The sequence below is a fragment of the Hemiscyllium ocellatum genome, chromosome 11 (genome assembly GCF_020745735.1).
Source record: "Hemiscyllium ocellatum isolate sHemOce1 chromosome 11, sHemOce1.pat.X.cur, whole genome shotgun sequence".
Taxonomy (NCBI): domain Eukaryota; kingdom Metazoa; phylum Chordata; class Chondrichthyes; order Orectolobiformes; family Hemiscylliidae; genus Hemiscyllium; species Hemiscyllium ocellatum.
In genome coordinates, this window is record NC_083411.1 from 62,087,926 (window position 1) to 62,108,640 (window position 20,715).

Sequence of the window (20,715 nt, forward strand, 5' to 3'; positions counted from 1 at the left end):
ACTCAATCATTCATATTGCTGTATTTACCTCAGCATCAGCCAGTCTGGAGAAGTCTGACTGGCTTCCGATGTAGAATTCAATTCCTTTAGAAGCTCCCTCCAGGGTAACCCCTTGGATCAGGAGTATGGTCAGGACCACGTAAGGGAATGTCGCAGTGAAATAAACCACCTGAGCATGGAGAGCACCTTGTTAGATTTTCCTGTATTACTGGTACAAAAAAAGTAAATAAAATCTTGAAGCAGTACAAGGCCATGTGGCCCCACCATGCAATAAGATTCTGCCTGATCACCCTGACACTTGCCCTCTCCAGAACCTTTGACTCTCTTGTACATCAACAATTTGTCAAACTCTGCCTTGAATATATTCAATGGACTGACCTCTACTGCTTTCGGAGGAAGAGTATTTGAAAGATTAAAAATTCCACTTCATCTCTACCTCATTTGGAGAACCTTATTTTGTAACTGTGCTCCCTGTTCGAGATTCTCTGAGAAGGTCAAGCTTTCTAAGACCATTCGAAATCTTTGAAGATCATTTCTCGGTCTCCTAAATTCCTGTGAGTACAGGCTCAAACTTATATTTTCAAAAGAATTAATACAAAGATGTTCCCTGAACTTTCTCCAATACAAATATACCCCCTAACTAAGGAGACCAAAACAGTAGCTGCTGTACCTTTGTAGCAAGTTTTGCCTACTTTTATACATCATTCACCTTGGAATAAAGACAATATTATCCAACCCAATGGCAAATTAAATGGATTCTCATCAATGCATCGAAGGGAACAGATGACAAACTGAAGAGGAATAGTAACATGGAGGATGTACACAAGGATTGCGTTTTCATCTAGTTCACAGGGTTTGCATGTTGAGACTTTGTTTTGTGATACCTTGTTAAATGTGCTTATTTAAACACTGCTAAACCTATAGACATGAGGATCTAAAATTTGAATTTAGGCAACAAAATATGAAGATTTTTATTACAACAAAGTGGTTTCTCGATTTAAAAGAATACTATAAAATGGCCTGTGAATCATACTGCTGAACATACTGTTGATTTGCAGAATTAACTTGCAGTTGAAAGATGAGGGCAATAGAGTTTTCATAAGATAAACACTGATACATTAATTGACCATTTGAACAAACGTTGAACTAATACATGGCATGACAATTTACGTAAATTAGATATCCTTCTTAAAGGAAATACCATTGGATTAGCCTGTCTTCAATCATATCACCATATTACAATTGATTGGACATTTTTTTGTAGTTAAGAATCCTTTCCCAGAAAATATCATTAGATTAATTCGCTGTAAATCATATGTGATTGGTCTTTCTTGTAATTAAGACTGTACTATTTCTTTAAAAACATGTAAATAATATGTAATTTTCAAATGTAATTGCGCAACTTTTCCCCAGAACACAGAAGCTTCAATCTCTGTGTTGCTGGATAGAATTGCATCAAGGTACCTTAACTGAATCAACTAATGACCCTTGTTTTTTGAATAGACCGCATTTGTCGATTCCTTTGACCGATCGGGAACCCTTCTTAAGGGGACACAGGTCTTCAGACATAATAACAGAAATTACACGATGAAAAGAATCAGTTAAAGGTAATTCTTAGGTGAAAATGTGTTGCTGGTTAAAGCACAGCAGGTCAGGCAGCATCCAAGGAACAGGAAATTCGACGTTTCGGGCCAGAGCCCTTCATCAGGAATGAGGAGAGTGTGCCAGGCAGGCTAAGATGAAAGGTAGGGAGGAGGGACTTGTGGGAGGAGCGATGGAGATGTGATAGGTGGAAGGAGGTCAAGGTGAGGGTGATAGGCCGGAGTGGGGTGGGGGCGGAGAGGTCAGGAAGAAGATTGCAGCTTAGGAGGGCAGTGCTGAGTTCGAGGGAATCGACTGAGACAAGGTGGGGGGAGGGGAAATGAAGAAACTGGAGAACTCTGAGTTTATTCCTTGTGGTTGGAGGGTTCCCAGGCGGAAGATGAGGCGCTCTTCCTCCAACCGTCGTGTTGTTATGTTCTGGCGATGGAGGAGTCCAAGGACCTGCATGTCCTCGGTGGAGTGGAGGGAGAGTTAAAGTGTTGAGCCACTGGTTGGGTTGGTTGGTCCGGGCGTCCCAGAGGTGTTCCCTGAAGTGTTCCGCAAGTAGGCGGCCCATCTCTCCAATATAGACCAGGCCACATCGGGTGCAGTGGATGCAATAGATGATGTGTGTGGAGGTGCAGGTGAATTTGTGGCGGATATAGAAGGATCCCTTGGGGCCTTGGAGAGAAGTAAGGGAGGAGGTGTGGCGCAAGTTTTGCACTTCCTGCGGTTGCAGGGGAAGGTGCTGGGAGTGGAGGTTGGGTTGGTGGGAGGTGTGGACCTGACGAGGGAGTCACAATGGGAGTGGTCTTTGCGGAACGCTGATAGGGATGGGGAGGGAAATATATCCCTGGTGGTGGGGTCCGTTTGGAGGTGGCGGAAATGACGGCGGATGATACGCTGTATACGGAGGTTGGTGGGGTGGTAGTTGAGAACCAGCGGGGTTCTGTCTTGGTGGCGGTTGGAGGGGCGGGGCTCAAGGGCAGAGGAGCGGGAAGTGGAGGAGGTGCGGTGTAGGGCATCGTCGATCACGTCCGGGGGGAATCTACGGTCCTTGAAGAAGGAGGCCATCTGGGCTGTATGGTATTGGAACTGGTCCTCCTGGGAGCAGATGCGGCGGAGATGAAGGAATTGGGAATATGGGATAGCGTTTTTACAGGGGGCAGGGTGGGAGAAGGTGTAGTCCAGGTAGCTGTGGGAATCAGTCAGTTTTTAGTAGATGTCTGTGTTGAGTCGGTTGCCGAGATAGAAATGGAAAGGTCTAGGAAGTCTGAGACAGTCCAGGTGAATTTGAGGTCGGGATGGAAAGTGTTGGTAAAGTTGATGAACTGTTCAACCTCCTCGTGGGAGCATGAGGCAGCGCCGATACAGTCATCGATGTAGCGGAGGAAAAGGTGGTGGGTGGTGCCAGTGTAGTTGCGGAAGATGGACTGTTCCACATATCCTACGAAGGAACAGGCATAGCTGGGGCCCATGCGGGTGCCCATGGCAACTCCTTTAGTTTGGAGGAAGTGGGAGGATTGGAAAGAGAAGTTATTCAGGGTGAGGACCAGTTCAGTCAGTCGAAGGAGGGTGTCAGTGGAAGGTTACTGGTTGGTGCGGCGGGAAAGGAAGAAGCGGAGGCCTTTGAGTCCTTCGTGATGGGCGATGGAGGTGTACAGGGACTGGATGTCCATCGTGAAGATAAGGATCGTGAAGATAAGATTTCTCCAGTTTCCTCATTTCCCCTCCCCCCACCTTGTCTCAGTCGATTCCCTCGAACTCAGCACCGCCCTCCTAACCTGCAATCTTCTTCCTGACCTCTCCGCCCCACCCCACTCCGGCCTATCACCCTCACCTTGATCTCCTTCCACCTATCACATCTCCATCGCCCCAAGTCCCTCCTCCCTACCTTTTATCTTAGCCTGCCTGGCACACTCTCCTCATTCCTGATGAAGGGCTCTGGCCTGAAACGTCGAATTTCCTGTTCCTTGGATGCTGCCTGACCTGCTGTGCTTTAACCAGCAACACATTTTCAGCTCTGATCTCCAGCATCTGCAAACCTCACTTTTTACTCAAAGGTAATTCTTACCCAAGAAGCTCACCTCCTCACTGGGTAGGTACATAAAAGACACAGCAAGTTGTTCCTGACGTCAAATTGGACCTTATGAGATTTCTCACCTGATTCTGCATTAAATCTCACCTTAGCAAAGGCTGCTCATGTCACTAACAGATTCCACCCACAGCTGTTACAACATATTCCTTCAACATTAATAACTACTAAAGGCACATTACACTGGAATGTTACATGTTGTGATTCTTCTAACAGCCTTAAAATTACATTTGCTCTTTGGTTTGGAACCTATCCAACAATACAACGGGGATGAAGGTCAGAGCTTTGTTACTAAACCTCTGTTGTCCACCAACCTATCACAGAATCTTCCTTTTATTCACCGAACCATATTCCCCATGTCCATTGTCTTAAGAAACCTCTTAAACTGCTATTTATTTCTCTCGGTCAGATGAAAGTCCATGGAAGTGAAAGATTAGCTCGGTTTGTCTTGTCAGGTGCTTCACAAGCTGTTGAGCATTACCAGCATTTTATTGTTTTTACCTAATGATTGTTCCTCAGGTCTCAGTCCCATCCTCATGTCCAGACAAATCTCATTTCACTCTAATAAAATCCTGATCCTATCATGTTCAATCCTTCCCCATCACCGACACCACTCCCCACCCCCACCCCCCCCCCCCCCAACCCCCAATCCTTCCTCAGCCTTCCACAGCAATTGGAAATTCACCCAGAATTCCAGTGTCAGTGAGTGAACCCTAAGAATGAGGGACACATCGCAGGGGTTTGGGGAAGTTGCTGTTCTTTCCCTCAGGAGAACGTTCTTCAGATCTCCCTCAGGCCTGAAGTGTTGATGAATTATGAATCTCCCATTTCCCATAGAGACACTGTTAACATCACCTGGGAGATAAACCAGACACTTCACAAATTATTTATCGTTTCTAGCTTTACAGTTACTTTGTCACGAGTTTTAACTCTATTTATCACCAATCATTTACCTTTCCTGAAGATTTGATTCCCTTTGATAATGCTGCCCCAACAAATAGCCAGGCAAGAAGCAGACAGAGGGCTAAATACCAGATTACCTCCCCAGGCTCATCCATTGAACTGGAACGGCGTAAAACTGCTTTACTACAGAAAATAAGAACAAAAACATGTAGTAAGTTAGGACACTCTTCATTACACACAGATGTTTTTAGACATAGTGCATCAATGTATTTAACAAACAGAGTTGTGTAATATCTAAATTAATTTTTGATTTATAGAAGCTTTGATTCTTGCACTCAGAAATAAATTTGAAGTTTGAAATTCTGTATGACATTTTTTTCCTCGTGTGTATTGATATTTTTCAATGTAAAGCTTTGTTCAAACAAGTTGATGAGATTCCCTGCAGCTGAAAATGTGTTGCTGGTTAAAGCACAGCAGGTCAGGCAGCATCCATGGAACAGGATGCTGCCTGACCTGCTGTGCTTTAACCAGCAACACATTTTCTGCTGTGATCTCCAGCATCTGCAGACCTCACTTTTTACTCGGAGATTCCCTGCAGAGCTGTTTCTGACAATGTTTCACTGACTGCTTCACAATGCACTGTGAAACCTATCTGGTTTAGTCACTATGTCTTCCAATGAATTCAGCTCCTTCATCTTCCTACACATGGTATCTACCTCCAGACAGTTAATCTAAATCCAGTCCCAGGACTGTGTGTTAAAATAATAACTTATTACAATTAAAAGCAGAGAAATGAACATCAGTCACACATGATTCTAACCATTTCATGTTTAAGAATTCTGGTCATGAATATTATCCTTGAAGAGCAAGAAAACAAAGAAAAGTGTTTTGCTTTATAAATATTGTCAAAGTTACAATGCTTAGAAACCAGAGGATTATTAAATAGTAAAAGTTTCCTTTCCATGATGCCATTTTGTAACAAGTGTGCAATGTAAATAATACCTCAATCAAAATGAAACGACTTCTCTCTCATTAAACACATATAAACAAACTAACCAACCCAAGAGGAGTTACTGGCCCAACTGTGTAGGTTAGTGGTGCAGCTATCTGCAGAAAGGTACTTACTCCCAGTATTGCTCACTCGGGCCCTGGTGAGGATTGGAGATTTCTGATCCATTTGGACAAGATCCATTGTTTTCCTGCAGCTGTGTTATATTAACGATTTCAAAATATCCATCAGTCAGAGTGAGATTGCAGAGAGTCTCTGGAAAATATGTTTCAGTATTATACATCAATTTTGCATTCCATTTCAATATAACCAGGGTCACTGTTTCACTCTGACTGAATTAGTTCATCCTTTTGATTACATGGGTAAGGTTATGCATAGATCAGAACACAGAGGTACAGTCCGTGCACTCACTCTCAGCACAGTCCTGCTCTGGTGCTCAATCTGCTTAATCTCTTGTTGGATAAAAGTCTGCATAAAAGTAATTAGAAAACCAAATTAAAATGGTACTGTATATAAAAAGTTACTTCAAAAGTATTCACTAGTAGTTATTGAAGAAGACTTTAAGGATTATAATGGGCTGGATTATCCAGGGAAGGAGAGTCTCACATACCTTGCTACACCACTCCTTGTTTTACAAAATGAATGAATGGAGCTCCACAGTTCTGAGCGGTAGATTCAACTCAGGGCTCTCTCAGAAATGGGGAGCCACATTTTCAATCTGACAGTGCTTTCACAGCACAGAGCCTGCCAGGGGAAAGCAAAACCCCTTTTCACAACTGCTGTCTTCTCACATTTTAATGTTCCTGACAGCTGCTGTCAAACAGGAAGTTCATAACATAAATGTGTGTTAGGGTGCAGGGGAGGGAAGGTGCTAAACTGATAGGAAAAGGGTGCCAGCTAAATAGGGTGCATGTAGGTAGGGTGCAGATATGCAAATCGAGAGCTATGTAAAATTCCATGTGGATAGGAGCAGGGTGACAGGTTGCCAGGTGGATAAGGTGCCAGCTGAGGAGGTGTAGGGTGCCAAGTGGGTACGATGCCATGGTGCAGGATACCAATGGAGTTTGCTAAATAGTCCAGTGTTGAGGGTAACTTGAGGATGATAGGAGAATTTTTGGGGGGAAGGGAGCAGTCTTGTTGGTCGGTTCCAGTAGCAACAACATTGGTGGAGGGGGATGGAGTCCAATGGTAACAGTGAATGGGAGGGTGGGGACAAGTTTCATATCGGCAGAGAACTGGGGGTGATATCACATTTCCAGAGGAAGTTGGGGGCAGGGTGTCACAGCTGTGAAGCCATGTGCAGGGTTTTCAGAGCAGATTGTTAATTATTGATTGTACTGAAGCTTTCTTAGTGAGGTGGAGGATTTTCATAAAGAAGATCTCCTTCTCTAGCTGTGGTTACACACAAAAAGAATGCATTTATATTTTGTTTATGATGCATTTAATTTTAAAAGCCTTTGAGCTGATTGGTGACTGAAGCAGGATGCTGTTAAATAAGATAAGAGCACATGGCATTTGGGGCATAGTACTGGCATGGATAGAGGATTGGCTGCCTGGCAGAAGATAGAGAGTGGTGATAAAGGGGCTTTTTTGGGTATTGCAGCCGGTGACTAGTGGAGTTCTGCAGGTATCAGTGTTGGGACCTTCACATTATACATTAACAATCTGGATGAAGGAGCTAAGGGCATTGTTGCTAAGTTTGCAGATGAGACAAGCTAAGTGAAGGGACAGGTAGTGGTGAGGAAGTGAGGAGGTTATAGAAGGCTTACAGAGATTAAGAGAGTGGGCAAAGAAGTGGCAGATGGAATACAATGTGGAAAAGTGTGAGGAAGTGCACTTTGGTCGGAAGAATAGAAGCATAGACTATTTTCTAAATGGGGAAAGGCTTCAGAAATCTGAAGTACACATGGTCTTGAGAGTCTTGGTTCAGGATTCCCTTAAGGTTAACATGCAAGTTTCATTGGCAGTTATGAAGGCAAATGCAACTCACTTCAAGAGAGCTAGAACTCAAGAACAGGGATGTACTGTAGAGTCTGTGTAAAGCTTTGGTCTGGCCTCATTTGGAATATTGTGAGCTGTTTTGTGCCCTGTATCTAAGGAAGGATGTGCTGGCATTGGAAGAGATTCAGAGGAGGTTTACAAGAATGATCCTGGGGATGAAGGGCTTATCACATGATGAGCAGTTGAGGACTCTGTGTCTTTCCTTGAGGGTGTATCTCAGTGAAATTTTAAGAATACTGACAGGCCTGGATAGAGTAGATGTGGAGAAGTTGTTTCCATGCATAGGAGAGGCCAGGATCCTAGGGCACAGTCTCAGAGTGGAGGGATAACCCTTTTGAACTGAGGTGAGGAGAAATTTCTTCAGCCAGAGAGTGATGAATCTATGGAACTCATTGCTACAGAGGGCTGTGGAGGCCAAGTCATTGGGTGAATTTAAGGCAGAGATAAAATAGTTCTTAATTGGTAAGGTGATCAAGCATTACAGGGAGAAGGCAGAAGAATGAGTTTGAGAAACATATCAGTGATGATCGAATAGTGGAGCATACCTGATGGGACAATTGGCTTAATTCTGCTCCTATATCTTATGGTCTTATGATCTTACGGACATCCATAATTACTCTGAGCCCAGATGAACCACATTGTTGAATGTACTCTTATCAATTCACTTTCAGAAACTAGCAATGTAAAAATGAAATTTCAAATAACATAAATCTCAAGGATAAGATGAAACAACTGTTTTCAAAAATTACATTGTAATTTTAGCTCAAAAATAACTTCTTCATATCTGAATTATTTTTGGCAAGATGTAACATTCCAAATTCTGAAGTAGAAGATGTGGAAATTGATCGCGACTTGAATGAGTCCTAGCCTATGGAGATAAGGACTTCCATCACTGAATTCTGTGGGTGTATAATGGAAAATCCATGTCTTCTGGGTGTTGATAGATGTCCCTAACTGTATGGTATTAGACAGACAATGATTCTATTCTTTATAAATTAAAAACTAAAAAGATGACTTTGTCACGGATTTTGAAATACTAAATGGAACAAATAACATCAAGAGTCATCGAGTCAGAGAGATGTACAGCACAGGAACAGACCTTTCAGTCCAACTTGTCCATGCTAAAAAACATATCCGAAATTAATCTAGTCCGATTTGCCAACATTTGGCCCGTATCCATCTCAACCCTTCACATTCATATACACATCCAGCTAACTTTTAAATGTTTTAATTGTACCAGCTTCCATCACTTCGTCTGAGGCAGAGAAAAACTGAGTTCTATTCTTCTGGAATATTGGATAATGGAAATGTCCTAAAATTTCGAGAGTTTTTTTTTGGAATAAAGATATGAAGCTCTTCAATGCAAAAATACAGGACTGTGGATGATCCCTGACTGCATTGTACACTCTGGGACTGTGGATGATCCCTGACTGCATTGTACACTCTGGGACTGTCGGTGATCCCTGACAATATTGTACAGACTGGGACTGTGGGTGTATCCCTGACTGTATTGTACAGACTGGGACTGTGGGTGATCCCTGACTGTATTGTACACTCTGCCACTGTGGATGATCCCTGACAGTATTGTACACTCTGGGACTGTGAGTGATCCCTGATTGTATTGTACAGACTGGGACTGTGGGTGATCCCTGACTGTATTGTCCAGGCTGGTATTGTGGGTGATTCCTGACTGTATTGTACAGACTGGGACTATGGGTGATCCCTGAGTATATTGTACAGACTGGGACTGTGGGTGATCCCTGACTGTATTGTACAGACTAGGACTGTGGGTGTATCCCTGACTGTATTATACAGGCTGGGACTGTGGGTGATCCCTGACTGTATTATATAGGCTGGGACTGTGGGTGATCCCTGACTGTATTGTACAGACTGGCACTGTGGATGATCCCGGACTGTATTGTACAGACTGGCAGTGTGGATGATCCCTGACAGTATTGTACACTCTGGGACTGTGGGTGATTCCTGATTGTATTGTACAGACTGGGACTGTGAGTGATCCCTGACTGTATTGTACAGACTGGCACTGTGGATGATCCCTGACAGTATTGTACACTCTGGGACTGTGAGTGATCCCTGACTGTATTGTACAGACTGGCACTGTGGATGATCCCTGACAGTATTGTACACTCTGGGACTGTGGGTGATTCCTGACTGTATTGTACAGACTGGGACTGTGAGTGATCCCTGACTGTATTGTACAGACTGGGACTGTAGGTGATCCCTGACCGTATTGTACAGACTAGGACTGTGGGTGTATCCCTGACTGTATTGTGCAGACTGGGATTGTGGATGATCTCTGACTGTATTGTCCAAGCTGGGACTGTAGGTGTATCCCTGACAGTATTGTACAGACTGGGACTGTAGGTGTATCCCTGACTGTATTGTATAGACTAGGACTGTGGGTGATCCCTGACTGTATTGTACAGACTGGGACTGTGGGTGATCCCTGACTGTATTGTACAGACTGGGACTGTGGGTGATCCCTGACTGTATTGTACAGACTGGCACTGTGGATGATCCCTGACAGTATTGTCCAGACTGGGACTGTGGGTGATCCCTGACTGTATTGTACAGACTGGGACTGTGGGTGATTTATCACCATATTGTGCAGACTGTAGTTGATGTCCAGGATCCCCCACAGCCCCAGTCTGTACAGTATGGTCAGGGGAACACCCACAATCCCAGTTTATTGAAAAGTAGATTTTCTTTCAAAGCTGAAGTATTTTGTCCTCTGTTTCAGAAATTTCAACTTGACTCACATCAAGATTTCACATTAAGTTTTGTCAATTCACACAACATGAACCTTTGATAGTGACATGAGACATCCTGAGTTAAATAGTGTTATTGTGGAAGATGAGATGAAATTAAAGAGATGAGACATTTAAATAATTGCAACAAAAACTCTGTGTGTCTTAGAGTCAGACTGTGTAAGAAATATATGTGAGATGATCGATATTTGGAAAAACTCAGAGAAAGAGAATAAGTTAAGAAAATGATAGCTGCAAAAAACACAGTAACAGACAGAGAAGGGAGTCAGTGTGAGACACAATACAGGGATGGAGAGAGATACAAACAATGAACGCAGTCAGAAAGAACACAACACAGACTTATTGACAAGGTGAAAGTAAACGTGAGACATGTGAAAGACTGTTAAATTCTGATGTTTCACTATTTATTTCTGACTGACTGTCCTGCTATTCCAGTGACTCAGTGCCATGATTCCTGCTGCTGCTTTCTATCCGAGTCTTTCTGCTGTATGGCCACAATGAGGATGGTCACTGAAACTATTGTTCATCTCTCTCCCTCACTCAGACTGACAGAATGAACAATGAACAGTCAGTGTGTACACTTTCCCCAGTAGAAGCTAACACTGTACCTTTGGGGGTCCTGCTGCATGTTTCATCTGCTCCCCACCAACTGAAGCAGTCTGCCCATGGTAGGGGTGATTGGAAGGAAGCAAACAGGTAGTATAGACTGTAGCCAACGATGCAGTTGTACGAAATGTTGGACATTGTAATCAGAAGCATCATAGCAATCCCCACACCTGAAAACAGAAGAAAGAACAGGGGAGTCTGGTTTGTGAATTATTGATTTAAAATAATGTATTTGACATGCATTTGGCTGGTCATTCAACCAAATTGGATTTTCTTTCAGTGAGCACAGGACAGAACAGGGAGACTGCCCTGGCTGACCACACCTTTGGGGAAATATCGGTTTTGTTTAATCGATTATGTTGGCTGCTTCAACATTCAGTGTCCAACAGTAAAGATTTCAAAGGCTTTTTGTATTAAACAGGAAATGTTAATTATGTTATAGTTCTTTGTCTAGATTACAAGAATGATGCTCCTTGTCTTCACCTTTATATGCCCTCTCACTAATTCTTTAGGACACCATTATCATTGTGAGTGGTGATAATCACACATGCCCAGTCTTAGGCCATAAGGTCATAAGATATAGGAGCAGAATTAGGCCATTCATCCCACTGAGTCTGCTCTGCCATTCAGTCATGGCTGATATATATTTTTGAACCTCATTCTCTTGAGTTCTCCTCATAACTCTTGAACCCCTTACCACCAAGAACCTATCTATCTCTGTCTTGAGTATACTCAATGACTTGGCCTCCACAACCTGCTGCATCAATGAGTTCCACAGAGTCACCACCCTCTGGCTGTGGACATTCCTCTTTATCTCAGTTCTGATGAGTTGTCCCTTCAGCTTGAGGTTGTTCCCTCATGTCCCAGTCTCTCCTACTAGTGGAAACATCTTCTCCAGGTTTACCCAATCAGACCATTCATTATTCTGTAAATTTCATTATTCTGTAAATGTCATTATTCTGTAAATCCTCCTAGGCTCCTTTGAGTCCTTAACTGTTCCTCATTTGACAATCCCTTCATCCCTGGGATCATTCTTGTAAACCTCCTCTGGACCCCTCCAAGGCCAGAACATCCTCTCTGAGACATGGGGTCCAAACATTTTCATATATTTCAAATGCCGTCTGACCAGAGCCTTATAGAACCTCAGTAGCACATCTCTGCTCTTATATCCTAACCCTCTTGAAATGAATGTTAACGCTGTATTTGCCTTCCTACCTGCCAACTGAACCTGCATGTTAACTTTAAGGGAATCCTAAACTCCTACCCTTTATGTTTCGGTTTTCCAAAGCCTTTCCCCAATTTGAAAATAGTCTTTGTTTCTATTCTTCTTACCAAATTGCATAACTCTCACAATTTCCCATCCTGTATTCCATCTGCCATTTCTTTGCCCACTCTCCTCACTACTGTAAGTACTTCTGCAGCCTTCCCACTTCCTCAGCCCTTCCTGTCCCTCTACCAATCTTTGCGACAACTGCAAACGTAGCAACGATGCCCCCAGTCCCTTTGTCCAGATTGTTAATGTATAATGTTGTGGTCCCAACAGTCCTTGTGGAACTGGTGAATTTATCCCTAATCTCTGCCCTCTGCCAGTCAGCCAATCCTCTATCCATGTCTGGATGGGTTACTGTTTGGAGGGTCAGTGTAGACTTGTTGGGCCAAAGGGCCTATTTCCACACTAATCTAACCATGTCAGGACCTTGCCCCTAACACCACCGGCTCTTATCCCATTTAGCAGCTTCATACATGGCTCCTGATTTTAGGCCTTCTGGAAATTCAAATAGATCACATCCATTGGTTCTCCTTCATCTGACCTGCTCATTACCACCTTAAAGAATTCTAACAAACTTGTCAGACATGACCTACCCTCGATGAAGCTGTGCTAACTCAGCCCTACTTTACCATGCACTTCCAAACCCTCCACAATCTCATCCTTAATAATGGACTGTAAAATCTTATAAATGATCAAGGTCAGACTAACCGGCTTATAGTTTCCTCCCTTCTGCCTCCATACCTTCCGAAACAGGGATGTTACATTAACCATTTTCCAGTTGTCTGGCAACTTCCTTGACTCCAGTGATTCCTGAATGTTCACCAACAATGCCTGTACAATCTCCTCAGCTATCACCTTCAGGATTCTGGGGTGTAGTCCATCTGACCCAGCTGAATTACTCACCTACAGACCTTGCAGCTTCCCCAGCACCTTCCCCACAGGAATGGCCCCTACACTCACCTCTGCCTCCTGACTCTTGACATCCTGGCACACTAATGGTGCCTCCCACCAGTGAAGACTGATGCAAAGTCCCTATTCACTTTCTTCACCATTTCTTTGTTCCCCATTACTACTTCCCCAGCCTCATTTTCTAATGGTCCAATGTCCACTCTCACCTCTTTCTGACCTTTTATGCATCTAAAGCAACTCTTGCAATCTTCTTTTATATTACAATCTGCTTATCGTCAGATTTCATCTTCTTCCCCCTTATTGCTTTTGTAAGTATCCTCTGCTAGTTTTTAACTGCCTCCAAATTTCCAGACTTCCCACTAATTTTCACCACATTGGATGCTTTTCCTTTTGATTTGATGCTATTCCTGACTTCCCTTGTCTGCCGTGGTTGCCTCATCCTCCCTTTACTATGTTTCTTCTTCCTTGGGATGAATTTCTGTTTTGCCCCTCAAACTACCTCCAGAAACTCCTGCTATTGCTGCTCTACCGTCCTCCCTGTTATGGTCCCCTTCCAATCAACTCAGCTCAGCCCCTCCCTCATGGCTTTCTGGTTGCATTGACTCAATTGTAAAGATCTTACACCAGATTCCTGCTCTTCCATTTCAAACTGAAGGGTGAATTTTATCATATTATGGCCACTGCCCCCGATGGATCATTCACCTTAAGCTCCTTAATCGAGTTTACCTCATTACACAGCACCAAATCCAGAATTGCCTGTCCCCTGGAGGGCTCTATCACAAGTTGCTCCAACAAATCACCTCGTAGACATTCTGCAAATCCCTTTTTTATTGGATCCCCTACCAACCTGATTTTCCTCGTCCAGTTGTATATTGAAGACTCCCATGATTACTGCAATTGTGCATCATTTTTTACATGCCTTTTCTACCTCCTGATTTATTTTCTGACCCATATCCTGACTGCTGCTGGGAGGCCTGGACATAACTCTCGTCAGGGTCATTTTTGCTCTGCAAACCCTCAATTTTCCAAGATGGCGACAGTGTAGCAGGGCTGCATGCAGACTCTTATCTAGAGCTCATCCACTTCCATCTACGTTTTAAAAATCTTTTAATTTCTGCTCTCTCTTGATTTTTTTTCTTTTCATTTCTCGTTTCTTTGGTGGGTTGGTCAGAGGCAACAAGAGCAGGCTTTACACGGAGTGGTGACAGCCTTCCGGTAATTGGAGGTGGCAGTGATGGTAGCAAGGACATTCCCCTGCTCCTCCAGCAATCGGAGATGGAGGTGATGGACTCTTTAAGGTGCCAGTGCTGGCATATTGGAGGACGGTGGCTGGAGTGGGAATCTTGGCACACCAGCAGACTGGCCTGTCAGTGGAATGAGGCACTCCGGCTCGCAGTAGGCCCAGAGCGGGGACACCTGGTGTCACCAAGGCATCAGCGGAGCAGGAGACTCCTGGCTGGAATCACGGGAGGCCCGGAGTGGGAACTCTTGGTTGTGGGGCCCAACAGTCTACCCAGTATTGGAGGCAGCATTGAAATGGGCCCAGCAGTGATGAGATGGTGCCTGAAGAATGGTGACTCCTATAACAGCGGGTCCAGTGCAGACAGCTGCAAGTCAGTGGAGATGGGCGAGTGACACAGTTGTGGCATCTCTCTCCAGTCTCTCTTTGCAAAGGCATATTCCAGCAGGAGATGTGAGACAGTCACAAACTCCCCCTCCTTAAACCGATTTGTAGGCAACATGCAGTGGCGCAGACAATCCAGGCGTACGTGAAGAATCTCACAGGTACTGCCCTTCTCACCATGAGCCAAGTGATGTCATGGTGCTTGTTGGAAAATTCTGGCGATGAGGCATTCTGCGAAATGACTTTGACAGTCTGCTGACTCACCTGTCCTTTTCCAACAGGGTCTTGAGGATGCTACATACTGACCTCTTCCTAATAGACCTGTGATGAAAAGTGTTTTGAAATTCTTCACAAAGGAAAAGCGATATGGAATAGTAAAATTCCTTGGAGCAGTCTGCAGCAACAAGACCAGTCCCATCCTTCTCAACACCAAGGACAAGTAGAACCTCAGTACATAGTCAGATTTAGTGTTTGTGTACTGAGGAGCTACACACAGCTTGATGCAGCCACATGCAAAGAAGGATAGATCAAACACAAGAGAAACCAACACTTGTCACAGATGTGGTCACATTGAACCTCATATCATCCGTCATCATTTCCGCCACCTCCAAACGGACCCCACCACCAGGGATATATTTCCCTCCCCTCCCCTATCAGCGTTCCGAAAAGACCACTCCCTCCGTGACTCCCTCGTCAGGTCCACACCCCCCACCAACCCAACCTCCACTCCCAGTACTTTCCCCTGCAACTGCAAGAAATGCAAAACTTGCACCTACACCTCCCCCCTTACTTCCCTTCAAGGCCCCAAGGGATCCTTCCATATCTGCCACAAATTCACCTGCACCTCCACACACATCATTTGCTGCATCCGCTGCACCCGATGTGGCCTCCTCTATATTGGGGAGACAGGCCGCCTACTTGCGGAACATTTCAGAGAACACCTCTGGGACACCCGGACCAACCAATCCAACCACCCCGTGGCTCAACACTTCAACTCCCCCTCCCACTCCGCCAAGGACATGCAGGTCCTTGGACTCCTCCATCACCAGACCATAGCAACACGATGGCTGGAGGAAGAGTGCCTCATCTTCTGCCTAGGGACCCTCCAACCATAAGGGATGAACTCAGATTTCTCCAGTTTCCTCATTTCCCCTCCCCCACCTTGTCTCAGTCCCAACCCTCGAACTCAGCACCACCTTCCTAACCTGCAATCTTCTTCCTGACCTCTCCGCCACAAACCCCACTCCAACCTATCACCCTCACCTTAACCTCCTTCCATCTATCGCACTTCCAACACCCCTCCCCCAAGTCCCTCCTCCCTACCTTTTATCTTAGCCTGCTTGGCACACTCTTCTCATTCCTGAAGAAGGGCTCATGCCCGAAACGTCGATTCTCCTGCTCCTTGGATGCAGCCTGACCTGCTGCGCTTTTCCAGCAACACATTTTCAGCTCCTCAGTAGGGTCCATCAACTCCAATTTCATGCAGTTACAAGATATTGTCTAGCCCTACATCTCGATTTTATTTAAAAAGTTCTTAATTTGTTTTTTTTAAAAAAATTCCAACTGATCTTTTAATTTGTAACCTTAAATATTTCCCTTATTTACCTTCAACCTGAAAGTAGCCAATAATAGTCATGTTAGTAGCTATTATCAACCAATGAACTTATGCCTTACCAGTGATGTCACTCTGCTGTGTTAGGTCCCGAATCCTGGGTTTCAATTCATCATTTTTTAAAAAAACCTGACAAACTCTGAGCCAAAAACCAATAGACAGCATGTACCACATCTAATAACGTGTATGGCAGATCAGAGTGCAACATTACTTCACAAGCTTTGCTTTAACCTTTGTCAGATAAGGGAGGTTTATTATTATTTATTAAATCAACACTATTACTTTTCCGAATTTGCTGCGACTGTATCGATAAAATAAACATTCACCTTGTAACATAGGCACAGCCCTCCACACTGCAACAGGCCCAAGGCTGGCAAACTGACCAAAGGAACACTCCAAGAAAAACAATGGTATCCCAACAAGGGTCAGCATGACAGAATAGGGAATAAGGAATGCACCTGGAAAATAGCGGAAAGGATTTCAATTTTCAAGTGAAACTCCATGCTTACACTATGTGGGTGGATTAAAATTTACCCTGAAATCTCTACGAATGTCCAAATTCCCGTTTTGTGAATTTCACTCTCTAACACAATCAGATATCTTTTCAGGTCACTTTACACAGCCATGTTGTGACATTTCTTATACATTTGCGCTTGGTTTCCATCAATCCAATGGTGTGGGTTGTGAAGAGTCCTGATTTGAGCAGTTTTGATGATAATGTACAAACCTGAACACAGGGCCTGACTGAGGAGCCTGCTCTTCTGAGGATTTCACACATTGTGCAGTAAATATATCTGAGGTGGATGGCTCGCATTCTAAACAATATCAGTTGAAAATACATTGCAAATTAATAAATGAACCATTTACTTTGGTTTATAAATAGCATATATTTGATGCATCACATTGCTAATTTTAAACTATTACCTTGACATATCTCTCTCTTCATAAGGAAATAGTAGTCAAACTTGTTAGCTGTGGGATTGAATTTACCAGTTCACATTGAAATTGTTTAACTCTGCATTATTTACTATATCATTTTTAGTGCAATAAACATTTGTTATTTACTGAACTACAATTTTCAGGATAAGTCAACAAATCGATCCATTTAGTTCTGCCTTTCTTACTCTCCGATATTTTTAATTTCTCTACCATACCTCCTCCATTTTTGTAAGCCAGGTAAGGAAATCTCCAAACATTCCCAAAACCCACTGCATAACCAATCATTGAGAGCAGGTAATCAGTCTTCGAAGACCAGTTACCCCGTTCCACATTCTCATCACCCACAGCACCATGTTCATTGGCGGTATCCTGGGAGAAAGAATTGAAATGGCAAGCTCAGACATTAATCTTTCTCAGACTAGATCTCAAGTGAAATGTATCGTCACCACTCCCACAACTATCGGAAAATGGTGCAGTTCTCTATTTAGCAGCAATGTCTGTCAGGTTAGAAACAGCCAGATGTCCACAGAGAGTCTACAATTCACAATGACCAAAATCTACAAATCAACAGTATCTCAAATTGTCTTACATGGATTTTTACTGTTTTGTTTTGTTGAAATACTCACCGTATCCTGTGGAGGGTTTGGCCGATTGTCATTCAGTAAGAACCGAAATAAATGCCTTCGGTCCATTTTCAGACATCAATGAACTATTCTTCCACTTGCACAAGAATTGGAAGTAAAATGAGGACACTCCTTTTGGCCAAAAGTCCTTCAACTTCTCATGAATGGATTATTCTTGTTGAGTCAGAAGTCAGCCTCTTACTGTGTTTCATAACAGGTGTAACTCTACTTAGCTAATCATTCAATTTCCACACTAAACATTTCTATTGAGTTAAATGATTTGTTTTCAGAACAGTTACGATCAAAGGGCATTCATTCCCTGTCCTCAGGGTTTGGGCAAAGCGCTGGTTTTAAAAGGAATAGCTTCCAAGTGAATCCAAACCAAGTTGAACTTCAGCCAAAGAAAAGCTATCTAAGATTTCTTCTAAAAATGAACGGGTCTTCTCCCATATTAGAAATATAATTGTCATCCCCTGCTACCCGAGTTCATTTTACGTAATGAAATTTTAATTAGTTTTGAATGTGTGGCTGCAGTTTTGTAATCCCTATATAAGATGAAATGTACATGGATTTGGGAAAAACATGAGTGCTTGTCCATTGATCTGGCAGTCTCACCTCTAACCAAATGTTTAAAGTTAGAAGATTATAAGACAGAAGTAAATCTGTATTGCTTTCTTAGCATTCCATCATGAAATGTTATCGCCTAAATTATAACTATGCTTACTAAAGTGAGGTGTAATAGTTCTATAGTTGGAAAAGTTAAGTAACTATTAAATAGTATGGTTCCTACACTGTTGCCTCTGACAATCAGCAAGTCACCAATTGAAAGAGCAGCACATTAATATTCAAAAGTCTTCATCTGTATTGGAGTAGGTTATTGATAGGGTAAAGCAATATTCTGAATTGTATGATTAGATAGGGCTCTCTCAGTGTGAGATCCAGAGCTAATTACTGAAAAACTTCCATTGCTTTCAAATGTTATTTACTGGTCAGCTTAGCCATCTGGCTGGATCATTAGAAGCTTTGCTAGGTGCATGATCTTTTGGCTGAATCACAAACACCAGTGGGTTTGGAAGAGTGATGATTGCATACAAAAATACAACAAAAAGTGTATTCTCTTGTGCAAAATGCAATGTGTCACCACATTCAGCGTCATCTTGAAAGACTGAGTTTAATGCAAAATTTTACTGCTTTTGAGTTCATCTTTCCCTCTTCTTCTTAATACCCTCCGCTCCTCCTCCATTCACTGCTTAACATCAGCCAGGGTCTTTGTAACGGGCTCCAGGGTCTTGTCATTGGGCTCTGAGTTCTTAATTATGGACCCACCCCTGCCATTGCCACGTCTCCCACAAGCCTCTATGTCTGAGCTGGAGCCATGGGCCTGATCTCCTACCTACTGCTCTCCCTGTGAAGCTGCCACCAGTCATCGGGATCCTGGCTCAGGCCTCATCTGTGACCTCAGTGCTAGAGCCAGAGCCAGCCAAGTATCTGGGACTGCATGGGGCCCTGCCCCAACCGACTCCCATGCAGAAACAAAAAAAACACAGGAAGACCGATCACCATGGCAGCTGCAACCGCCATCAATCACCCGAAGGAGCTGTTCTCTCTTGCTGCTGCTGCCCCCTGTCTTTTGCACTGATCCTCTGGCCCCTACACCCTCCTCTGTCTCTGACAAAAGTATAAAGGCCCATTTTCCTACAACTTTCAACTCTGAAGAAGCCTTGTACTGGACTCAACTAATTAACTCTGTTTATCTCTCTATTGATTCTGCCAGACCTTCTGTGTTCTGCAGCATTGTTTGTGTTTGTTTTAAGATATTATTCCTGCTTACTGGAGTAACTGACTCCCTGATCAATGTGGTGACACCAGCTCTTTTACACCCTCACCCATCTCCCCTATCTCACCTGAAGATTCTATAACCCAGAATATTGTGCTGACAATCATGTTCTTTCCTCAACCACAACCATCTCTGTGATAGCAATGATATTAGATCCTCATACATTAATAAACACGCACAACTCCTCTGCCTTACTCACAAGACTCCTTGCATTAAAAAATACCATCCATCTTTGCCACACTCCATTCTGCACTAACTTGAATATATTTGCACGAATTTCTGCATTGCAATGGTGGGTTCTTCAATACTTTTCAGTACATTAACCTTTACTGAACCTCCATTTAGTATCCCAGACCCCTGCAAAAATTAGTTTTAAATCCCACCATCACATTCAGCAATACCTTCAGAAAACCAGAACACTTGTACGTCCCACCTTCTCCAGAAATAAATGTGGTGATCCAACACTAATCTGTTCCGGATCGCAATGCACTCTGGAGCTTTCCTGACTTCTTGCCAGCCTCTTTCTGATTGGTCATAGAGTCATAGACTCATACAGCATGGAAACACTTTGGTTTAACCTGTCCATGCTGAACATAATCCCAAACTAAGTTAGTCTCACCTGCCTGGTCTTGGCTCATATCCCTCCAAACCTTTCCTATTCACGTATCCATCAAAATATCTTTTAAATGCTGTAATTGTACCCACATCCATCATTTCTCAGTAAGTCCACACACAAACTACTCTTGGTGTAAAAAAATTGCCTCATATCTTGTTCAAATCTCTCTCTTCTCACTGCTCACCTTAAAAATTGCCCGAAACATCGACTCTCCTGCTCCTTGAATGCTGCCTGACCTGCTGCGCTTTTCCAGCAACACATTTTCAGCTCTGATCTCCAGCATCTGCAGTCCTCACTTTCT

The 20,715-nt window shown here is 43.5% G+C and overlaps 1 protein-coding gene across 1 annotated transcript in view; it reads right to left on the reverse strand.

Annotated features, from left to right (window-relative positions):
* Nucleotides 1–18,030, reverse strand: part of LOC132820033 (sodium- and chloride-dependent neutral and basic amino acid transporter B(0+)-like) — a gene marked incomplete at its 3' end in the record, with an annotated part of 68,896 nt that extends 50,866 nt beyond the window's left edge. The window contains exons 1-7 of the mRNA XM_060831954.1: nt 17,965–18,030; nt 17,554–17,707; nt 16,726–16,857; nt 10,987–11,154; nt 5,705–5,843; nt 4,630–4,762; nt 29–169 (exon numbers count right to left, since the gene is read on the reverse strand). Coding sequence (XP_060687937.1) covers nt 29–169; nt 4,630–4,762; nt 5,705–5,843; nt 10,987–11,154; nt 16,726–16,857; nt 17,554–17,707; nt 17,965–18,030 — 933 coding nt within the window. The remainder of the gene's footprint in view (nt 1–28; nt 170–4,629; nt 4,763–5,704; nt 5,844–10,986; nt 11,155–16,725; nt 16,858–17,553; nt 17,708–17,964) is intronic.
* Between the last annotated feature and the right edge of the window lie 2,685 nt (nt 18,031–20,715).